Below are 20,776 nucleotides of genomic sequence, written 5' to 3' on the forward strand. Positions count from 1 at the left end.
ATTTGACTTGAATTTTTCAAGTGAAGTCGATCCGATAAATTTACTTGCTTAAAGCTTTGCTTGGAAATCGGCTGCATACACGCGGATTCAAATATTGAAAATTGTAAGTTAAATAATATACATATAATGTAGTTTTAATGTCAATTTCACATTTGTTAATAATACAAGTATTATTATTTCAATCTGTAGAGCAGCGCTATCTAATTTTTAGATACTCAAGAGCCTGAAATATTTCGAAGGCCAAAGAAATTTAAATTTTATAAGTCCAAACAACTCACCTTTATCAAGTAACAAAAAAGAAAAACAATTAAAAGCAAATTATGTTTACTTAAAATCAAATTTTATTAAAAAAAAACATAGTAATACCTAACTATTACATTTCAATTCAAGTAAACAAAATATTTTGATTGACTTGAGTGAACCGGCTTCAAGTGGAGTAACATTTATACAGATACTAAAAAGGTTTCAAGTACGGTCATATAAATTGGGTTATAGTAGTTAAATTGAATTAAATTAAATTCCGTTGTTAACCCAGAACAACAGACGCACGGCAAAATCAGCTCTTCGCTATTTTTTATATAATATAAAAAAAATTAAATAAAACAAAGAATTAGAAATAAAATTCATGGATATCAATATCACACACACATGATGTCCAAAAAACGGTAGTAGAAAAATAGGATTATAGGCTATTTTACTGCCGGTGGTTAAATTCGCGACGATAATTTCACTTGATTCTGGACAGTAATATTTAAATATGTGTATTCTCTATACGAATTTTGACATTTTGCCACGGGAAATGCCTCTAGTTCTATTTTCAACTTTTAAGTGAGATTCATTGTTTTTAACTGAATATTTAACAGAAAAAAAATAGAAGAGGAGAGCAATCTGTCTAATTAATTTTGGATTTATTTTTAAGAAAATTAAGAATTTTTTATTTTAATAAATTAAATATTTGCATTTTGCCTCAATGAGTTTTGTTTTTTGAATTTCCATATTTCCTTTAATAAAGACAACAAATCAAATAATATTTTGCCGTGAATAGGATAATATTAAATACTGCTTTCTAAAAATAAAAGCAGTCTTATTTTTCTCGAGTATTCCTTAAGAAATTTTTGACATTTGTTACATCAAGGGTTTACTGTCAGGACGAGTAAAACACCATTGAATTTTTCGTTTTATTTTTGTTTTACTAAAACATTAACTAGTGAAAATTTAGTAAAGAGTGTTCAAAAAGTTAGCATTTTAAAATGTTGCTAGTAAAAATTACATAATATTAAAATTTTAACTTATTTTTCCATATTAAATAAGTTATACATTTTTGCAATTGCAATTAGTATAATAATTAGAACTGAATAAGTTCACTTATCTAGTTTTGAATGTTTCTAAACGAGCGTTTCACTTATATGCAAATAACCAACATGAACATTTAAATATGAAATGTAGAAATGAATATGTGCAGATGTTTCATATTCAACTTGAAACAAAACGGTAAAAATAGGATATATTTTCATTTCAAAAGTGTATATTTCATTTCATGTCTATATTTCAGTGTCTTCTTAGAAAATATTCTTATGATCCCGAGAAGTGAATAACTGTTGAAATCTAATTTTTTAGAAAAATTTTTGGAACAATTCGTTAGTTATAATGTTCTTCAAGGATTTATTTTTAAAACTAATTGACATATAGTTTTCAGTGTTGCCAGATTGGGCTACTTGTAGCCTATTGGGCTACTTTTTTCTTGATTTGGCTATCAAAATTCTGAAATTGGCTACTTTTTAATTTGGGGCTACTTTTATTATAAACTTTTGTTTGAAGTTTGATTTTTTATAAAATTTATTACAACTTTTAAAATAATTTATTTTGTTTTCTATTAAATTCATTTATTGTTATCTTTCTATGAAAATATTTTATCAACATTCAGATAAACACACATATTTCAGAATTAGAATCAGAATTGCCACCACAATACACCAAAATGTTTCCTGTAATAATTTTGTGCCCACACAAAAAATGTTGAATTCATGTGTGTTTATCTGAATGTTGATAAAATATTTTCATAGAATTAATTCTAAAATATATCAAAAAGCGGAAGAGACTGAAGCCTTATGTGATTTAATTATGGAATTAAATAATAATATTAATATATATAACTAAACTAAAAGTTAGTTTAAGAATTTTTTTTTCAAGTTTGTGGAAATTTTTAATTTATAAATGTTTAATTACAAAATGTTACAAATGAATTTCTTGTTCTCAATTAATTTGTGATTTTTATTATACAATTTGCTGTAATAAAATTTTTATTTAAAAAAAATTAACTTTGTTTATAATAAGAACAAAAAAAAAAGAAAGAAAATTTTAATTTATTTTAAATATTTGCAAATATTTACTATTTTGGGCTACTTTTTTTGAAATTTGGGCTACTTGACTCGCCAAAAGTCTGGCAACCCTGATAGTTTTATGTCATTCAAAATTTTAACACAGGGATGCTCTGTACCTATTATTGTTTTGATTTCATGGATATGGATGATTTCAGAGCATTTCTACATTAAATCTAACGCAAATGTGAATAATGAGAACAGAACAATTCTATAAAATACCTGCCAATTTTTGAACTATAAGTAAAATAATCCCTAAGGTTAGATGTAAACATAATAAATAATTTACTTTACAATATCGTTTGAATTAGTTTAGTGTTTTATTCGATGATTTTATCAAAAATTAAAGCAATATAACCAGTTAGGTAAAATAAACTTACGTATAGCAGGATATTAAAGATCGCATAATTCAATTAGAAAAACTTAAGTACATCATAAAAATGGAAGAGGGTTTGACTTTTAAAAATTCAGCAGATGAGGTAAGTAGAATATTCATAGATTAAGATAAGCAGTTCATATTTATCTGTTTCATGCAAACGAGTTTGTAGACTGTTTTAGGAAACCTGATAAACAATATACCAATTGTTAATTTACCAACTCTCATTAGAGCTGCAAAAGTTAGCCCTTTAATTAAAGATGGTAGAACGATTGGACCTAATGATGTAACATCTTCTTTAACTTCTTCTGACAATGAAAAAGAAAAAATATTAGCAAAAGAAATAAAACAAAAAAAAACAATTAATAACGAACCTCAATCGAAATCTAGAATCAATTTATCATCAAAAAGTGATTTACTTGATATAAATATAATCAGTAATAGTATTGCGGCGAAAGTAACCGAAAGAACAAGAAAAGAAAACATTAAGAAGGAGCTGGAGCAGAGGTTGAATGTTATAACGATTGAAAACAAAAAAAGGCAAGAATTAATTGAAAAGTCCGAAAAAGTACGAAGTGATTGGATACAAAACAAAATAGAGAGTGATAAGGAAATTTATAAAATTGCTGAAGAATATATTGAAAACGAAATAAGACAGGATAATAAAAAACTTGAAAAAATTTTAAATGAAAAGCAACGACGCCTTCAAAAAATTGCCCTAGAAGCAATTGTCCAAAGAAGAAAAAAATTTACTTCGCATTATGAAAAAGTGTGTCAATCACTTAAACTAGAGAAAAATCTTGTAGATTGTGAAGAATATAATAAAAACTTAAAAGATTTGGCGACTGATTTTGAAAAGCTAATACAAAAAATTAAGAGCAATAATATGGGACAACCGGAGATTCTTGCAGCGGAGAGTCTTTGTAGTAGAATTGAAAATTTGGAAGCAAAACTTTATAATGATATAAGTAAGAGAAAACAGCCAACTGGGACACCCGATGGAGTCCTATTACAAAAGAATTGTCATAATTTAGAATCTTCACAATATTCTTCACACTCTCCAATACAATCCACACAACGTGAATCCTCAATTAACACTTCTGACGTTCCAGATAGTTCCGAAGCACCATTCTTGCTTATTAGTTTGGAAACTTGGAATGTTTACTCTGGTATTATTACTTATTTCAATGATAAAGTAAAAGCTCTTGCACCGTTAGAAAATGATCCAAACATGAAAAAATTCTTAGCAGCATGTAGAAGGAAAATTAACATTCCCGTTGCTGCAATATGTGCTGTTTCGCCACAACATATGCAAGTAAAAATTTAATATTGTCTCATTGTAATGCCATTACAGCGTTACTTATTTTAGGATAAATTCGACAAGTTAATGAGCTTCATTTTGGGAAGTACTAAAAAACAAACCGCAACAGATGTACATGTTTCTGAACATCCTCTTGCTGCAGATTACTGTATTAGATATTTAGCCAAAAAATTTATTGATGTGGCTGGAACTGAAATTTCTTCAAATTCTCAAGCTGCTTTTCCTTTTGCATCGATAATTATTGCTATTTGGAATCGTATCCCCGATTTTGGAAAAATGTTTATCGGCCAAATGTATACAGAATCAGTATTCCTAGTACCATTTTTATTCTCAAGATCGAATTTTTTAAATGACGTTCATTATAAATTGTGAGTTTTATAATAAATTTTCATGAAATCATTGATTATTAATTTTTTTAGAGCTTATGGGTATTACGTTACTGAAAATGCATCAGCTTTGGAAGATTTCAGCGCATATAATAAGAGACAGGCTGGAATTGTTAGACTATTTGCTGCTATCATGGTATCGCACGGTAAACGCGGAGATATGATTCACCCGTTCCCTATCGAAAATGGTTGGAAGTGGCTAAGTAATTTAATTAATATTAAACCGGAGATGCACGACGTTATAGCAACAATTATTGTTGAATTTTTACAAATAGCAGCTTTTGAAATGCTTTCACTGTATGGAAAGCAATTTAAAAAGTTATTAGTGCTTATTCAAGAAAAATATTTACCGAAATTAAACGAAGTATGTTAAAGATTTATGCAGTACATCCAAAAATATAGTATATATTTTTTCGTTTTTAGATTGAAGATGGAAAAGCTGCATCAAAAGGAAAGTTGGAACAGACATTGGATTTAATTTTAAAATTCAATCGTATCGAAAAACCACAAGGTGTAGTTCCAAAAGATTTCTGGTAATATTTTATTAAGGAAAATTCATGCTTAGAATTAACAAAGAGCTGTTGACGTAAATAAATATTTGGAGGACTTTCTTTAATTGAAATCATATATTTTTATTTTAATTTTTGAAATACACTTTTCGCCGCATAATGTAGTATTTTATAAATTAATTTGTTTTCTAATCATCTGCATCTTCAAGATCTAAGTCATTTAATTCGTTATCTAGACCATCTAAACAATCTTCATCCAAGAATAAATTTTCGTTTATAGGTACTGCCTCGTCCCCTACCAAGGCAGAAGCTAAATTACTGCCCTCGTCATCCAATCCATTTGAAAGATGTGAATTTCGAGTATCTTGGGCTACAGTTCCAGAACCATCAACCTAAAAATAAAAAGGAACTTAGCAAGTTAAAACCAAAAGATCCGAAATATTACCTCTTGTGCTGCTAACGATAATTCATTCAAATCAAGTTCTCTAAACTCTACAGTATCGTCGTCTTCCTCTGAACGGGCGTATTCTGCGTATGCAGCATCATCTTCATCTATTTGTCCATCGTCTACTAAATCGGGGTTAAAACTGAACATTTCTCTACCAGATAAACCAAATTGCTTTCCTTGTTTATAATCATTCTTTTTCTTCTCCTCTTCCGCAGCGAGTTTATCTTTTTTCTCCTGAATTTTCCTTTTTTTCCAAGCCAAAAATGTTTCTAGAGTAATCTTCGTCTAAAAATATTAAAACCTTAGTATTGGCTAACTAATAAGTTTATTTTTATTTTTATTTAAGGGATTTTGAGTTAAATTTAAATGCAAAGATAGGTGTACACTTTTAATTTAAATTTGAGTTACTTGATTTGGTCCAAGCGCCGCTCGTTCCCTTTCAATTAAATCAACTAGTGAAATTTCGACCTTCATTTCATCCATTTTCTTTTTATCTTTTTTTAAAACATAACCTTGAGGAAGGGCATGCCTGTAAATACATTTATCCCCATTAGGACATTCCCAAAACCATCCGTATTTTGATTTCTCTACAGCTTCAATAAAATATTTACAAATCTAAATAATATTTGCTTTTAGAAGAAGTATTCAAATCGAACTAAAAAATCTTACAATTTCCGTTGTCGGTCTATTTTTCTCTTTACCGTGTTTTTGGTCAACAACATCCTGCAATTTTGCATCGTCCCAGTTGTCCATTGTGTCATCATCTCTCATATCAACATAAACCGACCTTTTTTCGACCTATTAGAAAAAGCGAAATTGAAGATCTTGCAATGATAAAGAATTGGCTTTAAATCACCTTATTATCCATAGTCAAGTCATGTGAAAATTTACATTTATCACCTTTTCCACATTGACCGGCCTTAAAAAACGCACATACCACAGATTTAGGGTCAGTTCCTTTTTCTATCTTTTGTGTTTGAACTGGCTTGAATAGTTGTGCTAATTCTTTTTGCTCCTTTAACTTTTTTTCTTTTTCTTCTTTTTTAGCATTAGCCGGATTTAACGGATGAACACCCCCACTTTTGACTTGCTTTTCTACTTGTTGAATAAATTTTTGCTGCTTAGCACCTTTTTTATTTTTCAAACCAAATGTTTTATCCTAAAAACATACCACTTGTAATAATTCGCATTCCATTTTCAAAACTTATTTATCTCTCTATTAACCTCAATAACTTTTTCTTTTTTTTTTTGTTCGGTTTTTTTACTCGTAGCTGGTACTTTTTTCGGTGGCATTTTTTAAAGTTTGCTTCTTCCTAAAGCGAAAATTGTTAAAATGTTTTTTTTAGTTTTAAAAAATTCTTAATAAAATATATAAACACAGTCACCAAAAATGTAACACAGCTCGCAATGTGGCTGACAGCTGAAAGAAGAGAGTGTAGACGTAAACATAGCTAAATTGAATGAAAATGTGATGTGAAGTATCAGTTGTGACATTTATGTGACAGTTACATTGTTTATCACCGACGGTTTACATAGGCAAATAATCAACTGCTGATCCGATATTAATAGTAGAGATAATGTAAACAAAACTGCACTGTATCACGTTCAAAATCAAATTTTATCAATCAATCACCCCATTTATATAGCAGTTTCAAGCGCACTTGTCCATATAAAAGTTACTTGTCTTGAAACCGGCTTCACTCAAGCTAATCAAAAAATTTTGAGTACCCCAAGCCGACATAGTAAAATCGCGGATTAAGTTTCAGTATAATTTTAAGTCAAGTACACAAGCTGACATATGAACGAGGAAAACCCTATTCATAAAAATGTAGGACCTTTCAACAATATATCGAAATCATTATAACTGTCGTATTTTAGTCATCTGAGTACTTAAAATGTAAAATTTTCGAAACTCGTAAATTATTAGAAGGTTAACATTGTGGAAATATGCGTACAGAAAATATCAGATGTTTTTTCTTTAGTTTTGGTTTTCTCTAAGTCAAGTTTAGTTTTATAATTTTTTCCATGTATGTATGTACATAAATTAAAAATTTACAAAATGCAATTAAAATTTTGTTTTAAAAAAATGTCAACAATACTATATTTTGTATTGCATAACATATTTTGTCGCATTTTTTCAAATGTTTATTGAATATTTTTGAAATTTACTATCAGATCCACAAACTGAATTCCGATCGACCGAAATATGTCAAAAAAGATGCGAATATCGCAACATATTCATAGCAACAAAAATTCATTATCCTTAACGCGAATTTGCTTTAATAGGTTTGTTAAACAATAAACATAGTATTATGGTTGGCTTTGAACAACTTTCAAATATACATATATTGCATATACATCACGCTGTTGTTTCGTTGTATTGCGTTTATGAAAATCCCTTGAGTTTTTCGAAATGCCAAATTAATGGTTATAATAAAGCAGATATTTAGCCAGTACACAAAAAGATAGGTCTGTCTTGTATAAGAAATTTTTTAAAAAACTTGAAAAAACTTTATAAAGTTTTAATATGCAAAGCGTCTGGTATAAAACTTTTTGAGGAAAAATGATGACGAAATCGTTTTCTCAATATACAAGGTTCTTTCAAGTTTTAGTGTTTACTTTATTATAAGTAAAATTTAGTGTTTTAAAAACTTTTTGCTATCAAAGTATATGTTTTTTTATATGTATGTGCTATTTAGGTTTGATAAACATTTTGAAATTTGAAGTTTATACGTATTTTTAAAATTTTTCAAAATTTTTTCGACTTTTCTGTCTGGTTTATATTTTTCTTAAATCATTTTTTTTTGTGACAAATTACGTCACTGTTTTCTTTTGTTAAAGTTTTTTCAAGTGAGATTTGTCTAATAATCTCACATTATAAAATATATTTGAAAGGAAAACTTTCTTCACTTTTCAATTAAAAAATTCAAAATTTTTTTGTCCTATTTTCTCTATTAAATTTTGTAACCGAGTCGTTAGCTCTCGTTTGCTTACCACTTCCAAATTCCCAAAATATTCCATTTTTATTGAGAAATAGATTTTTATAAAAGTTGTGTAGGCAAGAAAGAAACAAAATATTGTAAACAAACGAGTATATAAAAAACAGCGAACTGGAATAAAATTAAATAAAGTTAGGTAAAAATTAAGTAAAAACATGTATGAAAGCTTAAGGTATAAGCACAAAACTTCATGTACTGTGATATTGTGCACATACACATGTGAATGTTTCTAGTACAGCAAACACAAAAAATGTATTAAGTAATAATAAAGAAATAAAGCAACTTACAAAGAAAAAAATGTGTATGCACGTTGATTCAATTATCGAGACAAGATTGAAATAAAATTGAAATTATCACGTATCGGTAATACACATTTTTCCCTTTAAAAATTGCTTTGTTTCTTTACCTCGTCTAAAATTTTTATCTTAATTTAATTTCAATTCCGTTCAGTGTTTTTGATACACTCGTTTGTTTACAATATTTTGTTTCTTTCTTGCCTACACAACTGTTATTAGCAACTGTTTCCCAAAAAAATGGAATATTTTGAGAATTGGAAAGTGGCAAGCAAACGAAAATTAACCGAATGGAATGAGTCGAACCAACAAATTAGAAATACTAAAGAAAGGGGCATCTTGAAAAAGTAATAAAGCCAAATTTTTTCTAGTTGTCTCTTTCTTTGCTCTGAGCATTGTCAAAATCGTAACAGGAGCGTATTTGTTTAATCTGTTATTACTCACTGAAGTAAATCGTATTCTTCCTTATTCATTGATTAAACTTCATAAATTAATTTGAGCTTATACATTAATTAGCGTGAATAATTCATGCTAATATTTTCTTTTACTTACTGAATTTAACGACATCGAAACGTCTTCATATATTTCTTTTGATGACCAAATCTTCACTCTATAAAGGGAAACATGTTTCATTTCATCATTTCTAGGAAAACTGTAATTATACAAAAAAAATGTCATATTTTAGAATATTTGTTTGTACGCTACACTTTACCAAACACAAACTCATTTTACTCAAAAAAAAATCGTTTCCTGGTAAAATTATGTTATCCCAAATTATGTTATGCCATATTAAATTTAAAACAAAACAAAAACAAATGTTTTTTTTGCAAATTAAAAACTTAGTAATATTACAAATAATGAAATAATGAAAGCACTGAATATTTGAAATAAATTAATTGAGTAAATATTTCTTTTAATTATTGAAATGTATAATATGCACAGGCATAAAAAAAGCTATTTGTTTTTGCAAATGGGAATAACAATTTGGAAATATGTATACACGTGTTTCTTTTCCAACAATTTTGTTTTTCACTTGTTATAATTTTTTTATAAGTTTTTATAAAATAATATTCTTTTTTTAACACTTATAATTAAATATTTTATGATTTTTGTTTACAAACTGCACTAATTTTGTATATAAAATAACAAAATCTTCTTTCATTACTTTTTGTATCAACACGGCGTACTTTTCTCAGAATAAAAAACAAAATTTGCATTTAATGTTAATTTCAGTTTGACAATACTTAAAACAAAGAAAGAGACTTACCTGAAGTTTTTGGCTTCACTATGTTTTTTTTTCAAGATACGATTTTTTAATGAGTGTAAGAAGGATAAAAACAAAGAAGTCCTTCCTTTTGTATTTCTAATTCGTTGAGTCGAACTACTTCTAAATAGATATACTTTGGTATATCTATACTAGAAGATTAAAGTTACAACTTTAATCTTCTAGTCTATTAAGAAATCGATTTTTCAAAACAAACTGTTATTATATGCACAATCGATTATTGTAAATTTTTTCAGATTATTAAAAAACAACTATAATCCACCGATTAAAATTTAAAAAGTATAATTTTTTTTTTACCATTTTACATTTTATTCAATAAGGAAAATTTGGAAATCTAATAATTTTATTATTTCTGTAACTTACTAGTTTAAGAAAGAAACTGGTATTTTTCAATAATAAATTTCTCATTTTTCGTATGGATTTTTCGTGGACTTATTAGCGCCTTGATACAACCATCTTTTTTTGTTAGCGGTTTGAAGGAACTCTTAAAGGTTTTCGTCGATAATGTGACATTGCTGTAAGTTTTTTTTCGTTCTATACGAAAAATGAACTTCGTAAATGAACTTTGTTTACCTAACAAATATAAAAAAAATCATATGTTATTAAAAAAATGAGTTCAAATTTTTGGTTTCGTTTTTTTTTCTAAAACTTCATCAGAAAACATATTTGACTCAAACAAATCTGCAAATATCTAGCATTTAACTAAAAATTTCTTGTGTTTAAGTCCTTTTATTAAGAATTGATGCCTCCTGCATTTGTTTGTTCTCTTTTTCGGTTGACTGATTTTTTTATATTAGTTTACCTTTGTTTATATGTACACTAACATAGTAATATCCCGCTTTTCGAGATTTCACTTTACGACTTAAAAAATTGCGGCGAAAATGACATTGCGACGTCAATACGTACATTGTATGCTGTGTGTATAGCAAACATGGCCAAACTGCGGCTGCGGCCAAACCAATTTCATGCAGCTCTCGAAGAAAAAATTAACAAATATTTTTAGTGCAGCTCAAGTCGAAAAAAAATATTCCCAAAAAAAGTTTTTTTATAGAAACTTGACTAAAAGTAAAAACGCAGTAGAGTATATCTTTTCCCACACTTTTTAATTTTGTCAACGCTTACTTAACATATGGAAAAATAATTTGTATATATTGTCAAAGCTTAAATTCTTAATCACTCAACTTAGATTTGCAGGGTCAGCAGAAAACTATTTCTGATCTCACGCAAACAATCTTTAATTTTCAAAAAAAAATGCTACTTTTTAAAAATGATATAATGACAATTAATTTCAATCATTTTCCGAGATTGAAAGAAAAAGTCGGAAATAGAAAATGAAAAGCTTAAAGAATATGTGGATAGATTGCAGGAGTTGATGGAGAATTTTAATTTACGATTTCAAGATTTAAAAAAATTTAAAATTTGTATAAATTTTCTTGTAAATCCATTTGACATTGATATTATTGGTGAAGACTTCATATTTCCACAATATTTACTGAGTAAGTTAATTTCAATGTTCGGCATAACATATTGCTGCGGAACATTATATTTTACAATCAAAAATATTAAGTCCAAGCACCAGTCGCAGCTAACAAATGAACATTTGACTGAGCTTATACGTACGGCATTCACAAATTATAAGCCAGATTTTCATAAATTTGTAATACACACCAAGCCACATGCATCAACCAGTAAAGTATAAAAATATCATATTTTTTTCTTTAATTCTAACTCTTTTTTATTCGTAGGACTAAGATATTTTCAACCAGATATTACATAATTTATAATTTATATCATTGCGGCTTGCAAAAAATTCAAAATTTTGAGTTTTGGCTCTTACCATGACCAAGTCTGGCCACCCCTGGTGTATAGTATTAACATTATAAACACGTTGAAGGCAATTATAAAAAGAAAAATTCCATATTTTAATTTCCGTAAACAGTTATGCTTAAGAAATTTGCATTTGATAAAAATTCTTGGAACCAAAGGTGTTTTTTTAAAAGTTTTTTGTAGGTGCCGAAAAATAAAATTTAAACAAATCTTTATGTACATATTAACAAATAATTTTATAAAAAACACCTTAGAAAATGATTTGATTAAGAACTGGAACGTTTCTTTAATATTCAAGTGCAATTCCATACACAAAATTATCCCGAATTGCGACGAATTTTTGGGAACCAATTATTGTCTCAAAACGAGGTATTGGTGTATACAGTTTAGTACAGTAAACATGCTTTATTATGAATATCTTTACTTTTTTGAGAATTTAATAACTTTGGTAGGAAGTGACGAGATCAACAAAATAACATTTGTTTAAATTAAGGATTATTCCGAAATAAATTGCTCATTGTAATTTCTTGATTATTGTATAACAAATCGCACTATGCATCGCTTCTTTTAACGAAGAGTCTCGGGTTGAAAGCTCTTTTAGGTCACTATAAATCATATTTAAATATTATGCAGCTAATACACATTTCATGTAAAATAAAAAGTATTATTAATTAATTACCATGATTCCGAAAATATCGAATATATAATATCAGCAAAATTAAAAACAATAAAATCTCAATAACCTTCAATATTTGATATAAAGAAAAAGCTACGGTGTAATGACGTGATATCCAGGGCTAGTGCAAGTTATCCTACTTTACTCCTGGAAAAACATGTTTCTGTTAATAGAAGATCTGGTTCTGCTTGAATATTAGTATATTCGATAATGAATCACTTTTACGTTTTCGGTGTGTGTGCCAACATATTATACATTTGTAAGTATGTATATAATGTGATGTTATATATTTAAGTACCGTATCCGTTTAAAACATAATTTGGAAGTGGTTTTTATTCCTTAATTTTAGTTGTTAAATCAAATTAATATTTTCTGAAAGGACCATACCATCAAAGTTAAGTATTTCGTTTATCACGCAAATTTGCCAACATTTTTATTATACCTACAATATAATATGATATCCATACAAACCCAAGCAGCAAGCATATTTTAATAGCAGAATCTTCCATTTGAATGTTAGATCAAGAAAGTTCAAAATTTTAAAAAGCATTAATGTTATTATTTCACACCTTTATTATGTTCTCATAGTTGAAAAAAAAATGTTGAGTTGTCGATTCGAACCAGAGATTCTACGAAATAATGCAGAAGCGTAAAAAAGCATAATTTCGGGAGATAACTGAAAAATCTAAGTGGTTAGTTATTAGCTCCCCGAACTTTTTTTTTTTAATCACCGTTAGAAAAAATAAACAAACATAAAAATGTACAATATCTTATATGCTTTTTAAGTAAATGCAAATATAGTATACTTTACCAATGTATGTATGTATGTACATATGCAGTTGTTAATTTAAGCATGTGTACATATGTGCATATGTAAATACTTATCTTAACCTAATATATACATATATAGATACGTAAATATACATAAGATATTATGTACATACATGTATAGTCCGTACATACTTATTTTTGTATATTTGTACATATAATATGTATGTATATGTAATTTGCCGGCGCTGTCATTTTTTATAAGCATTCTTATGCGATAACTTTTTTTTAAAAATAAATTTAAAATCTTCTTTGTGTATAATTTTAAGATCAACATGAACTGAATATAACAGTGAGTATAAAATTTATATATTTTGCAAATTATATAGTGCCTACACATAAAATATACATAAAAATATAGAATAAATGTGGATATATGCATGCATTGTATGCTTTTAATAAAATCCTACCTATAGTACATAGGCACACATGCTTTCGTACAATACAAATGCGTACATATGAATGTATGTACATACATCCATATATACTTATTTTGATATACATATGTATTTATGATTTTACTATGAATGGTAAATACTTTGAATCTGAAAATGTCTCTTCTGTTATTGCTTTCGTTTTTTGTTTATTACAATGAATTTCAATGTGTGGTCTTTATTTTTGCTAATTGGGTGGCCGATGATTTGATTCTGTGTGGTCCGTCTTTTCAATTTTTGTTTTTTACTTTTGTTTGGCTCCGTTTTTTACTTTTTTTTTGTTGCACTCTGTTTACCCTATTCCATATTTTACTTCATTTTTCTATAGAAATTATATTTTCTTAAAATGTACCTACATGCATAATATATGTATACATATATATTTTATTAAAATACATATATATACATATATTTATTAAAATTTTATTGTGTAGGTATCTACCGTAGAGTCAGTCAGTCAGTCACTCATTCAATCAGAGAAAATTACAGCTCTGAACTTTGTGTGTGGCCTTTTCCAGTTTTTTGATTATTGTATTTCGCTGCTTAACGTATGTAGTTGGTGCTCATTTCCTAATGCCTGTCCATTCGTATCTAAAAACATTTTTTCCAGTTTTGTTTTATTTTTGATTTCGTATAACTATGCAACTTAATTTCGAATGGTTTACATAATATTATGTTGTATTCATATGTATGTATGTAGTGATCTATGAATGGTGAAGTATGTTCACATGTGCATATGTTTTATGTGTATATATACATACATATTATGTACATATAGATTTAAATTTGAAAATTTGTTTCAACTCTTTAGCGCAAGTTATGCATTTATTTTTAAATATTTTTGAGATGTATAAGAAAAAATTAAGAAATAGTGAAAAATGTATTTACGTTTATCTTACCACACAAAAAAAGAAAAACATTGATGAAATAAAATGAGAAGCAATTGGTCACACAATCATATTTTTACATCAAAATTAAATTTAACTATACATGCATATGCACAAGTACTTGTATGTATATTTATGTAAAACAATATGATAACACGTTATGTTGGGATTGGGAAGTACAATTTTATTACGTATGTCTGTTGAATCTGATTTTTTTTTTTAATTTTTAAAATTTTTCATTCATCTTTCGACTTAAACACAAATAATGCGCAACAAAAAGCACAAGATAAAGTATTTAATTGAAATAATTTTTTTGTTTTATTATAAAATTCTGACTTCTTGATTTCATACACATAAAAACCTTAAAGTAAAAAAAAGTGATTCGCATAATTTGACGATCAAAATTTGTTTTATTTCTGTAAACAAATCAGACTAAATGAAATTCATTCTTTGTTTGAGATTGCGACTTTAGTTTAACTGTTGCGGACTGATTAAAAGTGCTGAAAAAGTTATCAAACACAAAAAGAATTTTGCAATAAACAGCAGTAGAAATAAATTTACCTTAAATAAATCATTTATTTACTGATCTTAATTACTGATCATAAAAGATTTTAACAATCTTTTAGAGAACAAAGTAGTATGCATTACTTTAGTTAAATGAAAAGTAATGGAATTGTTAAAATAATATCGCCGTTGATTTGAAATTTCAATTGAAATTCAAAACTCTGTCCATTTTGCATTTCTCTGTTGAAAGTTTTGTTTTTTAACACAGCGAGTTTTATTGGGGTTCCCGAATTACATTAATTCTAGTAAAATTAAAAACAAAAAACTTGGAAAGAAAATAATACAAATATTAAAATTTATTATATTTTTTATTTTCACTTTATATAAGAAGGCATATATTTTTGAAGCTCTATAGTAATATGTAACATTTTTGAGTTATGTTAAATGACAAATGCTCACCCTCTTTCTAATAATATACATGATATGTTTGTGTATTTGCGCTAACAATTTTGTATTTTCCCTCTGGCTTGTTTTGAAACCAACCCTATGATACCTTTCATATTGACAATAGTTAAGTAAACTTTTTTATTTCTTAATTTAAGGGATGAACAATACACCAAAAAGATATTATCATTTGGTTCTTTATGAGTTTCCTCGCTCATTCAATATACAAATCTATACATTATAGAACGGAAATACATACACGAAATTTTATTCTAAGATCACACGAGATTTTATCTCACAAAATTCTGGACAAATGGATACCCTGTCTTTAATAATGCATATGATATATTTGTGTATGTGTGCTAGCAATTTCATATTTTCGCTTTTGCTTATTTTTAACTTACCTCTATGATACCCTTCTCATTGACAATAGTATAGAGTAAGCTTCTTAATTTGTTTATCTCTTAAATTGATGAAGAATATATATGTATGTACATATGTATTTCTTCTTTGCTGTGTGTGATGCAGCGGAAGAATGTGGGTGGTCTTCTAATTCTACTATCTTTATCGATATTGTTCTCTTTTTATTATTTTATTGAGTTGTTTTTAAACGTAGATTTTATTTATGTATGTTGTTCCGCGACTGTAATAATTTCCCCTTTAGTGAAAAGCGTATATGAAGTTTTTATTTTTTTTTTCGATTTATTTATGATAAGCTCGTATATTCAGTATACAACATTATTCAAGTTCGTACATTCCACTAATTCTTCCGCAAAAGCACACTTAGCACTGTTGTATTTTGTGATTAGAAAAAAATAATTTTCGTAAATTTTTAATTAGACGTTACTTTTCCATTTAACAAACAAAAATTATTTACCTTATACCTTATACTTTTTCATTCCTTTTTTCTTTTGTCTTAAATGTTTTTAACAATTAACTTCATAATCCTGCTTTTATTTATTGATCAAATGTAACTGACAGGCTAACATTAATCTTCAACACTTTTTATATTTTTTGCATGAGCCAAAATTATTTCAACTATTTCAGCACAATACCGATGTCAAAGTGTCAAATCTTACAAATTCTTACAAAATTATTCTTGTAAATTTTTTATGTTGAATGATAAGAATTTTCTATTTTCTAATTTTAGTGGTCCTGAAAATAACTACTCTCTTAATAACTAATTACATACAGTACATTGTAAGATTTTATTGATGCAGAATGGCGACATTTATTTAATTATAATTTTTTATTTATCCTTTAAAATTGGCTTTTATCCACTTACGTGGTATCACCATTGAAATAAAGATATGTATAATAAAACGGACACATATAATTTTTTTGAATCTGCATAATTTTTGTTTACTTATACTTAAGTATTATATTTAATATTCTTAAATATACAAATGTAAAATAGTTTTTGATCGCTTGAGGCTAAAAAGAATTTCTATAACATGTTTCCTAATAAACATTTTTGAAAATTTTTATCTTTTTAAATTTTTAGAAATCCGAAAACTAACTTAGTGGCTAACACATTAGATAAATTAAAAAATAAAAATTCAAATCCGAATAATTTTATTTTTGTAAACCAGTGTTATCGCATTTTAAGGAGTGTAAGAAAATATTCAATTCTTACTCTCGAATGAGAGTAAGAATTGAATATTTTCCTTGTCACATTATAGATAAAAACATTTATAGATATAAACATTTTCTTTTCAAAAATAACAATAAATTTCCAATCAAAGACACCTCCCTACTTCCAAGTTACGAATTCCAGAGCTAAATAGCGTTTCAGGCTGCTTTTGAATTGCGGGCTGCTGATCTGAATATCGTAGGATAATCCTACTTAATCAGAACTTTCTTAGTGTTATCATCTATTTTTGCAATCTATTTAAAATAATTGTTAAAATTACTTTCACTCATATATATAAATATATTTCAAAGATGCAGTCTTACATTTAGGTTGAACAATGTATGCAGTCTTTGAAATAAAACAAAAAATATTTAAAACAAGCATTTTTTCATGACGTGGAATTTACTGTTAGCTTACTGCATTCGGGAAGCTTTGCACTTTCAGAAATATAAGGTGCCTAAAATTCAAAATTTACAAATCTCGAGAGGCGATAACTTGGGAGGGGGTTGAGGTGAAAAGTTTTCTTCTAACGAAATAAATTATTTATTAATATGTAAAAGCTACTAAAATTTCAGTTTACTACAATCTGAGATCTAGAAGGAAAACGATATCAAAAATTAAAAAAAAGGGGTTTTAGTAAATTTTTGAAACGGACTTTTTTCAAGATTTGTTTTGGAAAAGGACTAAAAACTCATGCTTCGCAAGACAAGAAAATATCACAGTCTCTATTTTAAAATGCACACTGAAATATAAAACTTTGTATAGATTATTCTTATTTTTTAAGCATATTATTATGAGACTTTTTGTTGTTATATTTTTAATATTCCGAAACAAAGTGAGTCTGGCTACTACAAAGCATTAAGCAAGACTATATTTATCAAATTTTACTGGAAACTCTTTTATAGTAAATTTTGACCAAGCTTTATTTTTTTGACTTCTTAAAAAATATTAACGCCATTTCTCTTTCTTCGTTTTGGGTATCATACCACAGCATATAACTTAGCTTAGCTTTGGACACGTGGGCGTGAAGGGAATCGAGGCGGCCGACGTGTTGGCGAGAAGGGGCAAGCACACCCCTTCTTTGGCCGGAGCCGTTCTAGCGAATCGAACCACATACGATTCGAGGAGAGTTAAGGAAAGAAAATGAGAGGCGACGTTCGGAGCGCTGAGGGGGTCTCCAAGACTTCGATAGACTAAGGAGTTTCTGAGAAATTACGAGTAGAAGGCTGGACTAAGGATCTCTTTAGAAGGCTTGGCCAAGAAAGTGAAGGTATTTGTAGGTTTTGCGGGCAGAATGAGGAGATTTCGGTGCAACTTCTTGCTCGAATTCATCAGGAGGGTGGGTCTCGAGGGCACAATAGATCTATTTTTGCTGGTCGCGGTGTACTGTTTTAACTTCTTTGCAATCTACAATCTAGTTAAGCTTTATCATAGTCCGGTATATTTCTTACAAATAAATGCATATGAGTACTGTAATCAGGTCATATAGCAAAAAGTACACACTCATTCTATAATATATAAATTTTTAATTTCAAAATTAACTTAATACTACTGTAGTATTTGAATTTTAATTGTAAATTTTTTCAAAAAAGCAAAAACTTTAGATAAACAATATCATTGTTACCATAATCTGTTCACTTAAATTTTGACTAGTTACGAAAGTATTGAAATATTAATTTATTTTCAACTTTTTACTAAAAGTATAAAATCAATTGCGCGACGAAACATATGAATAATCTAGTAGCTAAATACATTATACTGCATAGAACAATAATTGTTTAAGTGTAAAATATGCCAACCATACAATTAAAATTTAAGTAAATAAGTATATTTCATGTGGAAGATATTTAATTCATGAAATTATTTGAAATTTAAGAAATTTGCATACCTTCAAAATGTATTGCACAACATTTTGAGCCACGATGTCAACGAAGCTAAAAAAATTTATTTCAAATTTTTTACTTTTTTAGCTGTTATTAAAATTATTTTTTATATAAAATAGTTTTAAAATATATGTTGTATATATGTTCATATATATAAATAAAATGTTTGTTTTACTTGTTGGTAGCGGAGATCGATATCAGAGTAAGTTTACACAGCTCGTTACGGCTGTGTTGTTATTTTACACACATTGAGTGCAAATGGTATTTATATATTTGAGTAGACAATAATAATTATAGTAATAATTGTTAAAATTTCCTTTAAATAATAAATTAAATAACTAAACTTATAAAATACTAATTTGATAGAAGAGTTTAAAAAGTTGCAAACTTAGTTTCTTTTAGTTTTATTACCAAAAAAATACTAAAATCTGTCAAATCAGCTTAAAACAACGAAAATTTGTCAATTAGTAGTTGACTCTAGAACGCTGTTAATGCTGCAATATATATGTATTTATATACATAAATATGTGTATAAACATATACTTAAAAAGATACTGGTATAGGTTATAATATTACTCTACAAATTTTTAAAACTTCTTTGTATGCATCTGTATCTTTCCATTCTCGTTTTTTGTAAAAAATGTGCATGGGTTAGTGAAAACTCTTAGATACTTTTAATAAAGAGCGTAAAAAGTCACCAACACACAGAAAACTGCAATGATACCTCAGCAAATATGTTGTGTGTAGGTAGATCAAATTTTCTTTAGTTAAATAATATAAAACATGATTTTGAAGAATAAAAATTGTGATTTTTACTATTGTCAATACCAACTTATCTATTGTAGACGTACTGAACATGAAACACAAAGTTAAAAGATGACTTTGTAAATTATTTCTTGCGTTACTATAAAAGAGGCAAACGATATTAAAAAAAACATTATTTTATATAACTATTATATTCAGTTACTAAACGCCACCTCCTGATTGGGAAAAGACTAAGAGATTTTCCGAAATTATTTCACGAATATGTACTCAGTACGATTAATCATGAAAATATTTCCCATAATCACTTTTTTGGATCTATGAAATGTATAATGTGCTTATTTTTTTATAGAAGCTTTTCAGTTTCTTCCAACTAAATAAAGCAATAACTCACAAATATGAGATTACGTAAAGAACTATTCATTTTTACAGATTAGTTCTGTGAATGTATAATATGTTATATGTAGTTATATTACATTTTTATACCTCATGTTTATTCAAAATAATATATTTTAAATTAATATTGTCTCTGAATTCGATTTTGGAAAATTTCTGGAACCTAAATTAAACTGTATTCAAAGGCTAATTAGTCTTACTACATATAGACTAATTATCGACACAACATCTTTACCAAAGATGTCAATGACCAATGTTTTTGTATAATTTAAAGTAACACTCCTCTTCTTTATTAAAAATTTCGATTAAACTTATATGATTTTAAATTTTTGAATAAAAGTGTTTTCTCTGTCTTTTATATTTTGCATGCATTTGTTCGTGATGCAATTACTTATTTTTTAGATGTTTCTCGACACTGAATTTTTGTGATTTTATAGTATTTTTATAGTAGTTATGTGCGTTTAAAAATTAGTTTTATAAGTTAGGCGATTTAATTTCTGTTACAAG

At 27.4% G+C, this 20,776-nt stretch overlaps 2 protein-coding genes across 2 annotated transcripts; one reads left to right on the plus strand and one right to left on the minus strand.

The window, feature by feature from the left end:
• Window positions 1–2,548: 2,548 nt before the first annotated feature.
• On the plus strand, window positions 2,549–5,083 carry LOC129606234 (mRNA export factor Gle1). Its single transcript, XM_055516429.1, has 5 exons — window positions 2,549–2,857; window positions 2,927–4,069; window positions 4,124–4,443; window positions 4,495–4,825; window positions 4,885–5,083. The coding sequence occupies exons 1-5, from the start codon at window positions 2,819–2,821 to the stop codon at window positions 4,996–4,998; spliced, it is 1,947 nt and encodes a 648-aa protein (XP_055372404.1). The 5' UTR covers window positions 2,549–2,818; the 3' UTR covers window positions 4,999–5,083.
• LOC129606235 (zinc finger CCCH domain-containing protein 15 homolog) lies at window positions 5,071–6,851 on the minus strand. Its single transcript, XM_055516430.1, has 6 exons — window positions 6,643–6,851; window positions 6,275–6,577; window positions 6,088–6,216; window positions 5,827–6,033; window positions 5,416–5,703; window positions 5,071–5,362 (listed from the first exon to the last, which is right to left on the minus strand). The coding sequence occupies exons 1-6, from the start codon at window positions 6,709–6,711 to the stop codon at window positions 5,159–5,161; spliced, it is 1,200 nt and encodes a 399-aa protein (XP_055372405.1). The 5' UTR covers window positions 6,712–6,851; the 3' UTR covers window positions 5,071–5,158.
• Between the last annotated feature and the right edge of the window lie 13,925 nt (window positions 6,852–20,776).

The sequence above is a fragment of the Condylostylus longicornis genome, unplaced genomic scaffold, assembly GCF_029603195.1.
Source record: "Condylostylus longicornis isolate FDR11 unplaced genomic scaffold, ASM2960319v2 ptg000018l, whole genome shotgun sequence".
NCBI lineage: Eukaryota > Metazoa > Arthropoda > Insecta > Diptera > Dolichopodidae > Condylostylus > Condylostylus longicornis.